General features: G+C 37.9%; 1 protein-coding gene across 1 annotated transcript; it reads right to left on the reverse strand.

The window, feature by feature from the left end:
* Positions 1–11,459: 11,459 nt before the first annotated feature.
* On the reverse strand, positions 11,460–17,703 carry LOC133291038 (cysteine-rich receptor-like protein kinase 10; the record flags this gene model as incomplete). Its single annotated transcript, XM_061489252.1, has 6 exons — positions 11,460–11,894; positions 12,028–12,178; positions 12,337–12,574; positions 14,693–14,903; positions 14,975–15,062; positions 17,289–17,703. Coding segments are annotated over 6 exons (1,433 nt in total), but the record flags the coding sequence as incomplete, so codon positions are not given.
* Between the last annotated feature and the right edge of the window lie 363 nt (positions 17,704–18,066).

Raw genomic sequence — 18,066 nt, forward strand, 5'->3', positions numbered from 1 at the left:
GTGTTCATGGATTACATGAACCGGATTTTCCAGCCGTACCTGGATCAGTTTGTGATCGTCTTCATTGATGACATTTTGATCTACTCCAAGACGGAGGAGGAGCATGTGGAGCATTTGAGAACTATTTTGCAAGTACTAAAGGAGAAGAAACTGTATGCAAAGCCTTCCAAATGTGAGTTTTGGCTCAAGTCTATGAAGTTTCTTGGGCATGTTATTTCTGCTAAAGGAGTTGCAGTGGATCCGAACAAGATCGAGGCCGTACTGGATTGGGAGAGACCCAAGACAATTACGGAAGTGAGCAGCTTTCTGGGTTTGGCAGGTTACTAACAGAGGTTCATCAAGGGATTCTCCACCATGGTTTTGCCATTGACTCGCCTTACTCGGAAGGAAACTCCATTTGTGTGGATTCACGAGTGTGAGGTCTGTTTTCAGGAGTTGAAGGAGAGACTGACTATTGCACCTATGTTGGTCCTTCCTGATCCTGTGCTTGAGATTGAGCTTTACACCGACGCCTCCGGGAAAGGGCTAGGTTGTGTGTTGATGCAGTTGGGCAAAGTGATTACCTATGCTTCGAGGCAATTGAAACCTCATGAGGAGAACTACCCTACTCATGACTTGGAGTTGGCTGCTATTGTGTTTGCTTTCAAGATTTGGAGGCATTATCTTTTTGGTTTGAGGTTTGTGGTGTTCAATGACCACAAGAGTTTGAAGTACCTGTTCGACCAGAAGGAGTTGAACATGAGGCAGAGGAGATGGATGGAGTTCATAAAGGACTACGACTTCGAGCTAAGGTATCATCCTGGCAAGGCCAATGTGGTAGCTGATGCTTTGAGTCAGAAATCTAGTAGCTCATCCTGTTTGTTACTTGGTAACTTTGATGTGGTTGGGAAGTTCCGAAACTTGGCAGTGACCGCTCCGTGTGAGAGTGTACTTCTCGAGTTGGAAGCAGCAGACGTTGTGAACGAGCTGCTAGAAAAGATCAAAGAGGCACAAGTTCAGAGAGAGTGTCTGGATTATGTGAAGAACCAAGACAATGTGTCTTGGAATGATGATGGATTGCTTTTGTTTCAGCAGAGGATTGTAGTTCCTCGAGGTCCGTTGACAGAAGAGGTTATGGCAGAGGGCTATAAGGGTCAATTTTTTATCCACCCGGGTGCTACTAAGATGTATCAAGACCTGAAGAAGAACTTCTGGTGGCCGGGCATGAAGAAAGATGTTGCTATATTTATGTCCAAGTGTTTGGTTTGCCAGAAGGTGAAGATTGAACATCAGAGACCGTCTGGTGAACTTCAACCTCTTGAAGTACCACAGTGGAAGTGGGAAGGTATTTCCATGGACTTCGTGGTGGGATTGCCGAAGACTCAGGCGGGTTGTGACTCTATTTGGGTCATTGTGGACAGACTGACGAAGTCTACCCATTTTCTTCCAGTGAAGGTGAGCTTCACTACAGAGCAGTTGGCCAAGATTTATGTTTGCGAGGTTGTGAGGCTTCACGGGGTGCCCGAGATTATCATTAGTGATAGGGACCTGAAGTTCACATCTCGGTTCTGGGAGGCGCTGCAGGAGGCTTTCGGTACGCAGTTGAGATTGAGTACCGCCTATCACCCTCAGACTGATGGACAGACTGAGAGGATCATCCATACCTTGGAGGACATGTTGCGAGCGTGCACTTTGGAGCAGGGCTCAGCTTGGGATAGGTACCTTCCGTTGGTTGAGTTTTCTTACAACAACAGCTTTTATGCTAGCCTGGGCATGGCGCCCTACGAAGCACTGTATGGTAGGAGGTGTGAGGTTGGGGACAATGAGCTTCTTGGCTTGGACTTTGTCCAAGATACCACCTTGCAGATCCAGATGATCCGTGAAAAGTTGAAGCAGGCGCAGAATCGCCAGAAGAGCTTCTATGATGTCAAGCATCGTCCGCTGGAGTTCAGTGAGGGTGAGCACGTGTTTGTGAGACTTTCACCTGTCACCGGTGTTGGTCGGGCACTCGGAGTGAGGAAGCTGAGCCCGCGATATATTGGGCCATACCAGATCCTTGGTAGAGTAGGACCTGTTGCCTACCGGCTTGCCTTGCCTCCAAACCTGGCTAACATCCACGACGTGTTTCACGTGTCTCAGCTTCGGAAGTACATAGCAGATCCTTCGCAAGTGGTACAACCGGATGATGTGGAGGTTCGGGAGAACCTGAAAACTCCCGTCGGACCACTCAAAATTCTCGATCGTGGCGAGAAGCAGCTGAGGAGCAAGATCATTCCAATGGTCAAGGTGCAGTGGACCGGAAGAACTCCTGAGGAGTGTACTTGGGAGCGTGAGGACGAGCTTCTCCGGCAGTACCCCAAGTTTCGACCAGGTATGTTTCTGATTTTGTGGTCAAAATCCTAAAAAGGTGGGGTGAATGTAAGAACCCGCACCGTTAATTAAGGTATTTAATTAATTAATTATGTGAAAATAGGAAATGATTCCATAATTGACCCTAATAATTATTAAGAGACTTTAATAATTATGGTAAGTGATTAAGAATGCTGAAAGTCGCTTTTCGGAAGAAAAGTGCAGATGCCGGTTCTGCTAGTCGGTATAAATGCGTACCGAAAACGTATCCCGGAAAATTAATTTAAGTGCATGATAATTACTAGAATGTTATGTAGGACTTGTAAATCGAGTTTCAAGTCCAAATATTGAGAACTGGTGCCAGAAACTGATACTAGCTATGAAAAGCGCGTACTGGAAAGGTGCTCGGAAAAATGTAACAAAAATATGATAATTCTTGGAAAAATGTGTAGTTTTAGGTTCCAAAGTTTGGGATCAAAATGCTAAGCGTAGCAATTAAAGCTAATAGTGCGTGTTTAAGTGTGAGTTGGCTATTTATACACTTACAAAGGGCACATTGCCCTAGATACCAGATTTTCCTTCGTGAGAGAGGCTGACCAGCTACTTGAGCACTGTTCCATTGGTCTCCTTCACCTTCTCTTGAGCCAAGTTGGGACCTTTGGCATTGATTCTTCTCTTTTCTTCTTGTAAACACTTGGGAATCATCTTTGTGAGGGTGTGAGGGTGCCTTGCTTGGGGTTTTAGTCACTGTTTCTGGTCAGGGAGTGTGCTGAGTTGGGGTGTGGGTTGAGAGCCACCTTCTTCTTGGTTTGTGAAGCTTCAAGAAGCTACCTTTGTGAAGAAAGGAACCATCTTGTGCTAGCATTTTCGTGTTCTGTCCTAGTCAGAGGTTGAGGGACTGTTGGTGAGCTCCAAGAGCCTCTTGGTTATGAGTTTTGAGTCTTGGTATGTTGTACCACCCTTTGATCATGAGTTTTATGCTTAAAAATGGAAGCTTGATGCATGTTAAGGCTAAAAGATGATAACTAAACATTGGGTAAAGTCAAACACACCTAGAAATGCATGTTTAAGTGTTTATAATCGGTAAAAACCCAACCTTGGAAGGATATCTTTACGAAATGCAGTTTCTGCATTCTGTCGTGAAATATCCGGATATCTGCCCATGGAATATCCGGATATTGGATATCCGGATATGGTATCCGGATATGTGATATCCGGAGATGGGATTCTGGATATCCGGATATTGATATCCGGATATGCACAGTGGGATATCCGGATATGTAGCCGAGGAATATCCGAATATTTTGGGATTTCGTAGAACAGTAGCTGTGCTGTGTGTACAGTAGGCTATTGGGGGTTTGTGGACCCTAGATTGATGAAGTTGAACTTCTGTAATTAATGAACTAAGTCAGAATCATGTGATTGAGGGCTTGTGGCTTTGTTGGAAGCCTTAAGACATAAATCGTTAAAGGAGAACGTAGCCTTTATGTTAATGCTTTTGAGTTATGTATGTTGATACACTTGCTGGTCCTAAATCAGATTTGTGATATGATGTGTGTTGGACTTGAGCTGTGAGGACTCTTGGCATTGGATAGTGAGCTTGCAAGGTAAGCTTTCGTGTCCTCGATTTAGCCATGTTGTGGCTCCACCATGTCCCATGGGGGTATGGTATATGCTTGCTGTGTTACATGCTTTTGATGTTTTGGAAATGCTGTTGAGCTATTGTATGTTAGTGCCTTGTTGATATGCATGGAGGTGTTCCACCTATATGGTAAGCCTGAGTATGTAGAACATACAATAGGGTGAGGCTGTAGGTGAGGTGCAACCGGTGTTCCTTGTACTACATGTAGGAGATAGACGTATACCTACATTTCTCTGGCCAGTAGGATAGTGATATACACTCATGCCCTAGATATCTGTTGCACTACATAGTTTTGGAACTGATAATGATATAAATGCTTTTAGAACTTATATTGCACATGTAAGTGAGCTTGGGGTGGAAGATCCTTGAGGACCCCTTGTCTTACTGAGATTTCTTGTTTAGAGATCTCACCCCACGTTTGGGGAATGCTTATTTCAGTTTCAGGTAATGTTGAGATCTCAGGCGGCAGGAGGCCGGAGCTGAGTTAGATTTGCTGTTATATTATTCTGACATGTTGGATGCTGGATATGCATGCTGCTTTATGTTTTTAGTTCGGGTTATGATTATGATTATCTTGTTGAGACGCTGTTGATTTGGTGAGCATGGGGATTGTCCATGACACATAGACTTGTTTATGTCTTGTTTTACTTGGAGTTGTAATAATGTATCAGGATATGGTCCAGACTACGAGTTGTAAATCCGTGATTTTAGATACACACTTTATTTTTATATTGAGGTATTTCAGTAGATGTCTTATTGCAATTTACATACAGGCGATATTTTATGAAGTTGATTAAGTAATCAAGATGGTAATTGATAATGACGTCATAATTGAAAAGAAAAAGAATATTCCGCATTTTTAATTAAGAACCGCTTAATACGATGTAATGATAACACTACCGGATATATACGGGGTGTTACATGCTTGCTCCAGCGACTCCTCCTTATTCTTCTTCTTGCGCTGCTCATGCGCCTCAAGGGAACCTGCTAGCTCGTCAACAGAGAGCGTAGACAAGTCCTTGGACTCCTCGATTGCACACACCACGTTCTCGAAGTCGTCTGTCAATGACACGAGCTGTCGAACTCGCGCAAATTAAAAATTATTTTTTTAATTAGGGTTCAGAAAATTTGCAGTAAAGTGGAAACCCTAAGTCGTCTCTCAAGGAAATTGTTTTGGTTAAAATCGCTTATGAGAACAGAAAATTAAAAGGGGGGTTTTAGATTTTGATTCAATAATTAAAGAGGCAGAATATAAATTTGGAATAAAAATTCGTAATTAAAAATAACCAACCTAAGGTTTGGGATCCATGGACGTTTTTCCTCGGATAAGAAAATATCAGAATCGTGATTGATTTGTCAATCGGATCAGAATCCTTATTTCCAATTGACAACCCTCTCTAAGCGATCGCTTAGCATTTGATCAAAGACAATGCTTCTACTCATACAATCGCAGAGTATCAGCCCGCTTGATTTAAGGTCATAGGGTCAATCAACCTATTCATCAAATCTGATGATTAATCCCTTTCATTAATCGCAATCGCGAACCTCAGATTGAATATCCACGATCGCACGATATCAATCTGAGTTTGGAAGGGAAACGAAAACTGATTTGAAATAAACGCAGACCCTCAAGACTAATCCATGGAATCCATTACCCTAGGTTGATTAAAAGGTTCTTAGCCTCGCATGGCTAAGGTAAACATAATTGAAATAAAAAGAAGAAGAAGAAGAAAAAAGATGAAGAACGCAATTGAATAAAAACTCAGAGAGAACTTCTCTGTTGTAAAAACTGACTACCAAGGGTTTCCTAGAGTCCCCTTTAAATAGCCGTCACGCAGGACGACTAGGGTTTCATCGCTTCAGCCCAAACATAAAATAAAAAACCGAATAAAATAAAATGAAACAATAAAACTTGGCTTTGGGCCACTTAAGTAATTGGGTTTTAATTTAAATTACAAGCCCAATAGTCAAACAAAACTTCAGCAAAACGCGTCCAACTTGGTGTCCGAAATCGACCAGCTTCTAGTCCGAATTGGGCTTAGAGATCTGCATAAGAATTGTAGCTCTCTGTGTTATCTGAAAAACCCAACAAGAACGGAGTCAATCCGACAACTATGGACCGAGATATGGCCAAAATACAGAAGTAACGTAAAGCTGAAAAATTCTGACGAAAATAAATTAAACCCAATTAAAAACTAAAAACCTAAATTAACTCTAACAATTATTATTTTATTCAAATAAATCCTAAAAATACTAATCAAGAGTAACAAATAAGTGTAACAAAATATGTGTTATCAAATTCCCCCACACTTATCTTTTTGCACTCCTGGGCAAAAACTAAAATTGAAAGTAAATACTAAGATCAACTAATCCTTTCTAACAATTACCAAGCATACAGAAATTATACAAAGATCACAAGTCTTCTACAGATAAATCAATCAGGACAGAAATTCCCTAATCTCAAATCACAAGACCTGCTAACTTCAACTGCAACTGCTAACTGCATAAAAATGGTTCCTCACAAGATGCTCTCAATTTTTCTCTCAAGTGTATCAGTTAATTCAGTATATCACTCAAATCAACTCAAGAAAATCATCCTACCATAGGCATTTTTTTTTTTTTTTTTTTTTTTTTTTTTTGTTTTTTTTTTTTTTTTTTTTTTTTTTTTTTTTTTTTGTTTTTGTTTTTTTTTTTTTGTTTTTTTTGTTTTTTTTTTTGTTTTGAAGAAGTAAAACCACATAGCAGAAATGAATCAGATAGTCACCCCTCACACTTAAACTTTAGTCCGTCTCGGGCAAACCCCCACACTTAAACACAACATCACAATGAAACCAATGCTCAGTAAAACTCCAGGGTGTGGAATTAATTGGTTTTTCACTTAGGCTTGTAATGCGGCTTAAGAAATAAAAGATATAAAGGCTCAAAGGGGCTCACCAAAGGATAATAATATAAGGGACGGCTATCTGGCTAAAGTGGGTACAGAAAAGAAAGAATGCCTCAATCATATTCATGCATGCAAGTGAAAAATGCAGTTTCAAAAAGAACAAGAGCAAGTTCTAGAGGACAACAATCAAGAGCAGAAACACACAAGAAAGAAAGCATGGCCAGAAGATATGCCATGTATGCGGGCTCAAAACCTCACAAGGGTAAACCAAGTCATGCAATCAACAGCACAAAATCAATCAACAGGTAGTTGTAATCCAAGAATCGAGATCAAAGCCCAACAGATTTATGCTATCAAACACTGTGATCTATGTCTACTCTATGTACCACTCAATAATTACCAGAAAGAAAAGGAAAATCTACCTATGAAAAATCATAAACTAAAAGAAAGAAAGGAAAAGAAAAAGAAAAATGCAAATAACAGAAAGAAAAGAAAAAGTCAAAAACTAAAAGAAAGAAAGGAAAAGAAAAATAAAAATGCAAATAACAGAAAGAAAAGAAAAAGAGGGAAGAGAACTCCCTGAACTCCCTAAGGAGAATAAACAGCATCAAACAGCCTGATTTCTGCCTCACTGGTTTAACACCTTCAAGTAAAATGCGGTGCATGCACATGGAAGGGCTGATTCCCACATTATTTGCTAAAGTCCATCCAATTGCCTTTTTATTTTCTTTCAGCAATGTCAGAAGCTTTACCTCCTGCTCAGGTAGGAGGTCATTGGCCACTATCACAGGTAACTGCTCATTTTCCTCAAGAAATGCATATTTCAAGTGGTCGGGAAGAACCTTCAACTCCAATTTCGGAGGTTGCTCAATGGATGGAAGAGGTGTAGTTGGTGGTGCAAATTCTGCAGAAAACAAGTCAGCAGCAATGCCTGTAAACAAATTCTCAGAAACAGAATTAGGATCATCAATAATATCAGCAGGCAATTCAGAAAGTGCAGATTCACACTCAGAATCAGATTCATCAATAAGTGCATCGTTAAAACCAGAAAGATGTGATGCTATTTCAGCACACACAATGCACTCTTGACTATCACTACAATCACAGAAATCAGAACCATGAATAGATGAAAAATCAGTAAGGAATTCAGGAGAAAAATCCTCAACAACTTCATCTATCACATCAATGCAGAAAACAAGATGATCAGATGTATCAGTGCTCTGCTTCTTGGAGCTAGTGTCACTTCCCTTAGATGACTCAGCAGCAGTGTGGTTTGGCTCCTCCATATGCTTGCCAGACCGCATAGTAATAGCACTCACATTTCCGCTTCCTTTTGGATTTGGAACTGTTTGGGATGGAAGGGAGCTGCCACTTGCTTGTTGATTTTGACTCATTGACGTTGCAAGTTGGTCAATCTGTGTTTGCAGATTCTGGAGGGAAAAATCAGTAATCTGCTGGAACTGCAGATTGTTAGTTGCCATCTGCTTCACTAAATCCTCCAAAGAAGGGCCATTGCTACTAGCTTGCTGCTGCACTAGTGGCTGTTGCATTGGCTGTGGAGGTGCAAATTGGTGAAAATTTTGCCTCTGTTGTGAAGGTACAAACTGCTGCCTCTGCTGGAATGGTGCACTTTGCTGATTCTGGCTCCATTTGAGATTGGGATGATTTTTCCAGCCAGGATTATATATATTGTAGAAGGGATTATTTTGCTGCTGGTACTGTGGCTTTCCAGGAAAAACTGCAGCAACAGACTGATCAACTTGGAAACCGCTGTCTGGAAAGGAATGACAAGCATCTGTAGGGTGAAAAATTGGATACATAGCAAACAGAAGCAAAAATAAACCTACTAAAAATACTAAATGAACTCAGAATGATATGAGACAAACTCTCCTAAACTCTAAATGACCCTACAGACTCAAAAATCAAATAAAATTTTTTCAAACAATAAAATAAAATAGTAAACAAAGGAATTTGGCAAAACCAGGGCCTGATTCATGAGGCAAAGCCTCATGACTTTTGACAGGGAAGATCGTCTCCTTCAGCTCACCAATTTTCAGAGCGATCAGAGCAAGTTGAACAAGTTCAGAAATACCCGATACGTCCTGGAACCAATCGCTCAAACTGAAGTTTTACCGATTTCCCCAATTTTATTTTATTTTTTTGATTGAATTTTTTTTTTTTGATTGACTTTTTTTTTGATTTTTTTTTTAAAAAACGAAAATTAAAGAAAAAGAAGATGAAGATGAAAAAGAAGATGATCAAGAATCAGAAAACGATTTAGACCGATGCAATTTCCCCGGCAACGGCGCCAAATTTGACACGAGCTGTCGAACTCGCGCAAATTAAAAATTATTTTTTTAATTAGGGTTCAGAAAATTTGCAGTAAAGTGGAAACCCTAAGTCGTCTCTCAAGGAAATTGTTTTGGTTAAAATCGCTTATGAGAACAGAAAATTAAAAGGGGGGTTTTAGATTTTGATTCAATAATTAAAGAGGCAGAATATAAATTTGGAATAAAAATTCGTAATTAAAAATAACCAACCTAAGGTTTGGGATCCATGGACGTCTTTCCTCGGATAAGAAAATATTAGAATCGTGATTGATTTGTCAATCGGATCAGAATCCTTATTTCCAATTGACAACCCTCTCTAAGCGATCGCTTAGCATTTGATCAAAGACAATGCTTCTACTCATACAATCGCAGAGTATCAACCCGCTTGATTTAAGGTCATAGGGTCAATCAACCTATTCATCAAATCTGATGATTAATCCTTTTCCATAATCGCAATCGCGAACCTCAGATTGAATATCCACGATCGCACGATATCAATCTGAGTTTGGAAGGGAAACGAAAACTGATTTGAAATAAACGCAGACCCTCAAGACTAATCCATGGAATCCATTACCCTAGGTTGATTAAAAGGTTCTTAGCCTCGCATGGCTAAGGTAAACATAATTGAAATAAAAAGAAGAAGAAGAAGAAAAAAGATGAAGAACGCAATTGAATAAAAACTCAGAGAGAACTTCTCTGTTGTAAAAACTGACTACCAAGGGTTTCCTAGAGTCCCCTTTAAATAGCCGTCACGCAGGACGGCTAGGGTTTCATCGCTTCAGCCCAAACATAAAATAAAAAACCGAATAAAATAAAATGAAACAATAAAACTTGGCTTTGGGCCACTTAAGTAATTGGGTTTTAATTTAAATTACAAGCCCAATAGTCAAACAAAACTTCAGCAAAACGCGTCCAACTTGGTGTCCGAAATCGACCAGCTTCTAGTCCGAATTGGGCTTAGAGATCTGCATAAGAATTGTAGCTCTCTGTGTTATCTGAAAAACCCAACAAGAACGGAGTCAATCCGACAACTATGGACTGAGATATGGCCAAAATTTAGAAGTAACGTAAAGCTGAAAAATTCTGACGAAAATAAATTAAACCCAATTAAAAACTGAAAACCTAAATTAACTCTAACAATCATTATTTTATTCAAATAAATCCTAAAAATACTAATCAAGAGTAACAAATAAGTGTAACAAAATATGTGTTATCAGTCAACGACCTCAGAATCTTTTCTACTACTCTGGAGTCGGCCAACGCCTCTCCATTCCTCTTCAACTGGTTCACAACGGTCTGAACCCGGGTGATGAAATCCGACACTCCTTCAGTCTCCTTCATTTTCATCCCCTCCAACTCTCCTCGAAGAGTTTGAAGCCTGACCTGCTTCACACGGTCAACACCTCGGTAGACCGTCTCCAATATGTCCCAGGCCTCCTTAGCCGTTGTTGCACCTCCAATCTTCTCAATACCACCGCATTCTTCAACAGCTTGAAGCATCATAAACAGTGCCGCTGCATCCTTCGATTTTGACAAACTCAACTGCTTGAGTTGGTTTGCTGAGTATCCTTCTGTTGTTTTAGGTTCTACGAACCCATTTTGCACTAAATTCCAACTATCACACGCTCTTAGGAGAGCCTTCATTTGGATGCTCTAATTCTCATAGTTGCCCTTTTTCAGGCGGGGCACTGGCAGACCATTACTCACACCTTCCATTGATATCAAGCTCTGATACCAATTTGTAATTCACAGGTCCTCTAATGGTGTTTCTCTCAAACACTCAACCACACAAGCAATTCTCTGAATATACCTCTTTGTATTACTGTATATGCCAAGTGCTTTTTGAAATGGTTTACATAGTGCTATTTATAAGCAATAGCAAATAACTAAGAATACTAATGACCAACTTAGGAAATCTAAACATAATAATGACAACTTCTTAGAAACTTTAAACTCATTAATGTCCACTAACAAATTCCTAAGGGACACACCTTTTTACCACAAAACTCTTCATTTTCTATTTTCTTCAAATAAATAAAGTTTAAACCCAACAATGATGGATCAAACTGGTTCCGATCAGCGCTTGCTATGTTTTACTGATTTGGATCAAACTGGTTCCGATCAGCGCTTGCTATGGTCTCCAAGGGAATCATGCCTTTATCTATGCTGCATTTGCATCCATCATGAGGATTTTAAGGATTTAAAACCAAAAGAATCTGCACTCAGTGGTCGTAATTTTTACTATTCATCAAACAAAATTATTTTTAGCCACTAATATTTACAATACATATTGACTAGGTACGTGTTACATAACGGCATGGTTTGACAAGATTTGAACATAAAGTGGATGGATTGAAGAAAACATAATAAAACCTATCCTTTATCGAGGGTATACTTCAGTAATGGATACTTCATTATTAGACCACAAAATTGAACTGGTGGCGGACTCATCAGAATGAAGCCCATTTTTTAGCCTGTTAGGTGTTCTTCCATGCAGGAAAGATGCTGGTTTTCGAGGTAATGACAAGGTAACTGAATAACTGTTCAACATAAGTGAAATAGTTGCCATCGAAGGCCTGTCGGATGGATTTTCCTGAATGCACAATAAACCAATATGGATGCATCTGATGACTTCATTTCTTGAATAAGAACCTCTCAGGGTTGGATCCAGCAACTCCAAAGGTGTTTGCTCCGTCCAATTTTTCCAAGCCTGTGGCAATATACTGTTAGTATTCAAATTTGGAATCTCTCATTCCTCACCCATTGAAATATTTAACTAGGCATTGCAGTTGAGCTTGGTATCATTAGAGAAGAAGAAAGCAGTTACACTTGTTTATACTCACATAGCTTAGGAGGTCATCGGCATGTTTAGTTTGACAAAAATCAGTGTTCTTCTTGCTACTCACAATCTCCAAAACTAAGACACCAAAGCTGAACACATCTGATTTCACAGAGAATTGTCCACGCATTGCATATTCTGGAGACATGTAACCACTGAAAAAAAAAATTATCAATCCACATGTTCAGAAAATAATGATAACATTTTTGGAAAGAAGAATATACTTCTTTTCACATATTTTAACTGACCATGATTATTAAAGGGGAGCTAATAATATATGTAATAGGAGATGACAAAAAGGCCTCAAACTTACTAAGTTCCAACTATCCTTCCTGTATTTACTTGAGTCTGATCTGCCTGGAAAATTTTTGCCATGCCAAAATCTGAAATCTTTGGGTTCATGTTTTCATCTAGTAGAACATTGCTAGCTTTGAGATCACGATGTATAATTAGAAGCTGGGAATCTTCATGGAGATAAAGAATTCCTCGAGCAATACTAACAATGATCTTGTAGCGTCTTGACCAATCTAACTCTCTTTGCTTTACAGGATCTACAGAATTTGTCAAAATGAAATATCCAGATTAGCAATTGCAGGATTACTATAATTTCCGTTTATAAAGAGCTTATAACCCCATCTTATGTGGCTGTTCTTTAATAAGGGAAAAGATAACACCATGTGAATACTATAAAGTGATTCTACTTTTGAGGTGTCTTTTCAGGGCAACCAATCATCTATACTAATAAAGAAGTAAAAGAAGAATTGAAAGTGTCCAACCAAATAGAAAACGATCAAGGCTTTTGTTTGGTATGTATTCATAGATAAGCATCTTCTCCTGCCCCTCCAAGCAAAATCCCAACAGCCTCACTAAATTTCTATGTTGAAGCTTAGCCACAAGGATAGCTTCATTCATAAACTCTACTGTACCCTGCAAGGAGGTTACCGACAACCTCTTCAATAAGTAAATGAAGCAACTTTTCTAATTGGACAGTGCGGGACAAGTTGGATTGCATTGACCATGAAACGGAACGAAGGCTGAGGCTCATGAAGAGTTTTTTTTTTTTTTTTTGTCAGGGCTCTTGTTAAAAGGGGACAAAAAATATAATGTGTTTTTTTAATTTATTCTAAAGTATTTAAATTTCTTTAAATGTAGGATTTAAAATTAATAATAAAATAATTTATTTAAAATTTAATTTTTTTTAATTACATTTGTAAGTTTTCCAAAGATAATTTTTTGATGTCATTTTATCTTGGTTTTGCAAAGCAATACCCATGAAGAGAGATTTAGAGGGCGTTTGATAGAGGAATAAAATTTTTTTACTAGGAAAATACAATTACTAGAGAAATGGTAGGAAAATAAGTTTGATAGAAAAATTTAAAAAAAGTTGTTTTGTTGACTGAAATATTACTGGGAACATTTATTGCAAAGTCTATGTTTGGTTGAATGTAAAATAATGATAGGAAAATAGGTTAAATTGAAAAAAATACCCCATTATAAATTTTTTAAAGAACCATTAAAAGTGAGTCTCTTTTACTTATCGGTACTAATCAATGCAAGTTGACACTTACCATCCCTCCTTGTCCCTCTCCTAGTTTTTTTTTATTATTACTTCTTACAAAATTAAAACAACCATAGTTTGCTATTTTTCCATTTCTTCTTAATCAATGCAAGTCACTCACTATGAGGGTCAATTTGGTCCATAACTTTTCTCCCATTTTTCCACTTTTCCATCTACCCCAAAATACCATATCTCAAATGGTTTTTTGGAATAGTAAAAATCAACACAAAAAGAGTTTCCTATGCTTCCTAATCTCCTAATATATTTTTGAGTAAATACCCTTTTTGGTCCCTAACAAAAAACACGGTACCCATTTTAGTCCCTTACAAAAAAAAATTAGTCTCGAGGTCCCTGACAAATTCAAAGTGGACCCATTTAGTTGAAATCGTGGTCCCTCACAAATTCAAAAAAGACACATATTAGTCCCTCAAAAGGACTAAAATGGATCCACTTTGAATTTGTCAGGGACCTCGAGACTAATTTTTTTTGTAAGGGACTAAAGTGGGTACCGTTTTTTTTTTGTTAGGGACCCAAAAGGGTATTTACTCTATATTTTTTTTGCAAACTTGTACCAAACATGGTATTTCTCTATATCCACTTTCACTTTCCCATCAAACTCAAAATAAAACCTATACCAAACACATCCTTAAACAAGTTATATGTACTGATATTCAATTAACAGGGACGTTGTCAAGCTACCAACCAGGAGGTCGGTAACCAATTGAAATGTGCTACTACACATTATGGTACCAAATTACCAATATACATAAGCACAACTAAGAGAGTCCTGTTACCCCTAAAAAAAATTCGTAATTATGTTCTGCTAGTTTACTATGTGTTTAATGAAGAATAACATGGCTTTTCGACCCTTATAACCTTTTATTAATAATTAATTATCAAATTGACCTTCATTATAAACTATTTCAAAAATTTAACTTTCTCAAAAAATATAACATCAATCTGCCCCTGTTTGACCGTTGACCACCAAGTCTACTCGGGTACACCCCTCCCTACACCCGGATAGGGAGGGGTGTACCCGGGTAAATTTATATATCAACACATAAATTTTAAAATTTAACAATAAATAAAAGTGAGAATAGAAATTATTTACCGAATAAAAAGTAATCAAGACTTTTATTGGGCACAAATTCATAAATAAGCATTTTCTCCTGTTCTTCCAAGCAAAATCCTAATAATGTCACAAGATTTCTGTGTTGAAGTTTTGCTATTAACAAAACCTCATTCTTGAATTCTACTACACCTTGTCGTGAACTTTGCGAGAGTTTTTTTACAGCTATTTCTCGTCCATCTAAAAGAACACCCTGAAATTATAACCAATCAGTTAAGTATGAGAAACAAGCATACATATTCATTTTTCATTACATTTCATCACCTTGTAAACCTCTCCAAATCCACCTTTTCCTATTTTGTTTTCATAGGAAAACTTATTTGTGGCAGCCTCAATTGTGGCCAAATTGAACAGTAGCGATTGTATTGTGCCACGAAGAGTTGAGAAAGGATTTGAGTTTTCGTTTCAAATTACTAACAATTTTCCCTTAGAAGAGTCTTATCATTTTTCCTTGATCTTCTCAGTAGAAAATAGCACACGAAACACAACAGAATTATCGAAATGGCAACAACAAGGACAGCAATCAAGACAATTTTTCGAGGTCCAAATTTCTTCTTTCCTGCATAAATAATTGTAGAGAAAAAAAATTCAAGCTTTAGTAATTAAAAAAATAAAAAGGCTAATATTCTATATCTATTTATAAACTATATTATTGTTAATTCTCAATCAGAAAAGCTCTTTTTTGGACACTCAAGTTTCAATCTATAATCTTGTAAAGTTAATTAAGCTCCATGACAAAAAATTTGATTTAACTAAAATGCAGTTCAATATTTTTACTTACGCTACTGACATTGATTAGTATTGACCTTACTTTATTTCATATGAATAGGTATTTATTAAGGTCATGTTAGAAGAATTTTATGGTCATGAAAGATGGCACATGTATATTGCGAAGAATTCATTTACAGTTTTTTTTTTTATAAATTACACTAAATATAATCGGTCATACATTCTTAATTAGTGTATGACCGGACATAATATAGTTTATAAACAAAAAATTTGTAAATATAATTTTCTCCCATATATATATATATATATATATATATATATATATATATATATATATATATGAGGAAGGATCCTTTGACACTAGTATCAAATTTGAAATTTGACTCCTCATCTGAGAGTCATTAGATAAAAAAAGATCAATTGGTCACATGCTTACAAATCAGAGTCATTGATTTTTTTGATCAAATGACTTTCAGATGAGGCGTCAAATTTCAAATTTGACACTGGTGTCAAAGGATCCTATCTCCATATATACAGGGGAAGATTTACAAGCTTTTTACAAACTACACTATGTCTGACCGGTCATACTGTAATCAAATAAGTAACTTTATGGATATTATTTTGAGACCTATTATGATTATGCGATAGCCTATGCCATGGATGGCTGGGCAATATAGTGGATGCCTGGATTATATTAAACTGTCAATCAGGTAGAAATTATCTTGGTGGAATTATCCCCAGTGGTTTAAAATACAGAGGAAATGTTGTCCGTTTTATTTTGGCCATAGAAGTGAAAAATTTTGCAATACATAAGGAAAAAAGAGAAAATTTATTCAATTAGCTTCCGCATTAATTAAGTTGAGCATGTCGCGCTTACTATCACATGTATGTTAATACACCGGGTGCATACAGGGTGTTATGCATACACTAATCAAGAGTGTATCATACTCAGTGTAATTTGTAAAAAAAAATTGTAAACGAATGCGCACTGTCTTCGAATTTTCCTTGTGGAGGAGGTGATAAAAAGACAAAGAAGCCAACTAGGTTAGGCATAATTGGTTAAGGACTACGCTCATTCCCTACAAGGGTATTAGTTCAAATTTCGTTCACCGATTTGAGTACTTTGTTGATGAATGATCTGTAATTCATTTTAGAAATTCTCAAAAAATTTGGGATCCGCCCCTTAGGGAACCAATATTTTTCCCCACCTAAACTTTTAATTACCAAAAAAGGAAAAGATAGTGCTAACATTATTGTAGCATATATCGATGATGACCCAAATATTGGTTATAAAAAGTACCTGAAGGAGGAGGATGTTAAAGAACCAGGGGCGGTGCTGCTGATGTTTCAGTTGTATAATAAAACTTGTACAAATCGTATCTAATATTACACCATGCTAGCATAGCTCTCGCACCCTATTCCCCCCTCAACACATAGTAAGAGTTCTGATTGCATTTTGCAAACACTCCTCACACTGATCATTCGTCACGCTGGGAGTGCACTGTTGAGTATCACTCCGTTAGTTAACCGTTTACTCAGTTAGTTAATTGTCTGTAAAGTTAGTTAACCGTTTACTCAGTTACTCACTCTTACTGTCATGTTGTCATTATATATATGAGAACAGTGTAACTTAAACGATTGGATGATTCATTCTTACATAATGTCAATTCAGTCTTCTATTTTCTTTGGTCTCGATTCTAACACGCACTGTGCCAGCCCATACACTCTGTTCTGCCTCGATGACCCCTTGAACTCTGTTTCTCCGGTGGAGAATTTCTTCGCAAGCTGGGAACTCGCAGCTTCTTCAGCCAAACTGTTCAACAAGCTGAACAACGTTTGGTTGAAGCTTTTCAAATCCGAGGTGGAGATGTTCTTGTCATCCCACAAGTTCACTCTTGGGACGATGCTGACAGAGTTGAAGTACCTGTTTGTGTAACCCAACGTGCACTCATCGTACCATATTATGGATTGTGTCTGGTTGTGGCAGCAGCATTCTATCTCTGTGGCTACGGCGGCGACACACTCCTGACAGATGGCAGAGGCGACGTCGCCACGGCAGAGGAAGATGCCACTGGCGACGTTTATGGTCGCCAAGCCTATGTTTGTCAGGTAGTAGCCGTCGGGGCCTTGGGAGGCGTTGGAAGTGAGATCTGAGAGGAGAATCTTGAGATTGCTTTGGAATGTAATGTTGTATTGATAAATTGCGGAGTTTGGGCAGTAATTATCATTGTAAACGGGAACTGCCGAGGTAAATAATACAATTCCTAATAGAGAAAAGAGCAGAGAAGGGATAACATGATTGTTGAAAAGATGAATATTTTATCAATATTTTGTTGCTCCACATTAGCTTGGATTTCGCAGCATATAAAATGATCGAACTCTATGCATTCCTCAATCTCTATGAATGGAAACTTAGCGAGAACAACCGCCCAAGGACTAGTCTCCTCAGTTTAGAAATGAAGTTTGAAAAGACAACCAAGCACCTTTTGACCATACCTAAAATGATATAAAACTAAAGAAAATATCATTGTCTCCATTTTTAGTCTCTTTTTCCTACTCGTATCATTATCATTTTAATCAACTGAATAGAAATTTTAAGATCAAATCATAATATTAAAGACGTGTAA

Source organism: Gastrolobium bilobum, unplaced genomic scaffold, assembly GCF_033153095.1.
Source record: "Gastrolobium bilobum isolate Gb01-03AN ecotype WA unplaced genomic scaffold, APGP_CSIRO_Gbil_v1 utg19757, whole genome shotgun sequence".
Taxonomy (NCBI): Eukaryota; Viridiplantae; Streptophyta; class Magnoliopsida; order Fabales; family Fabaceae; genus Gastrolobium; species Gastrolobium bilobum.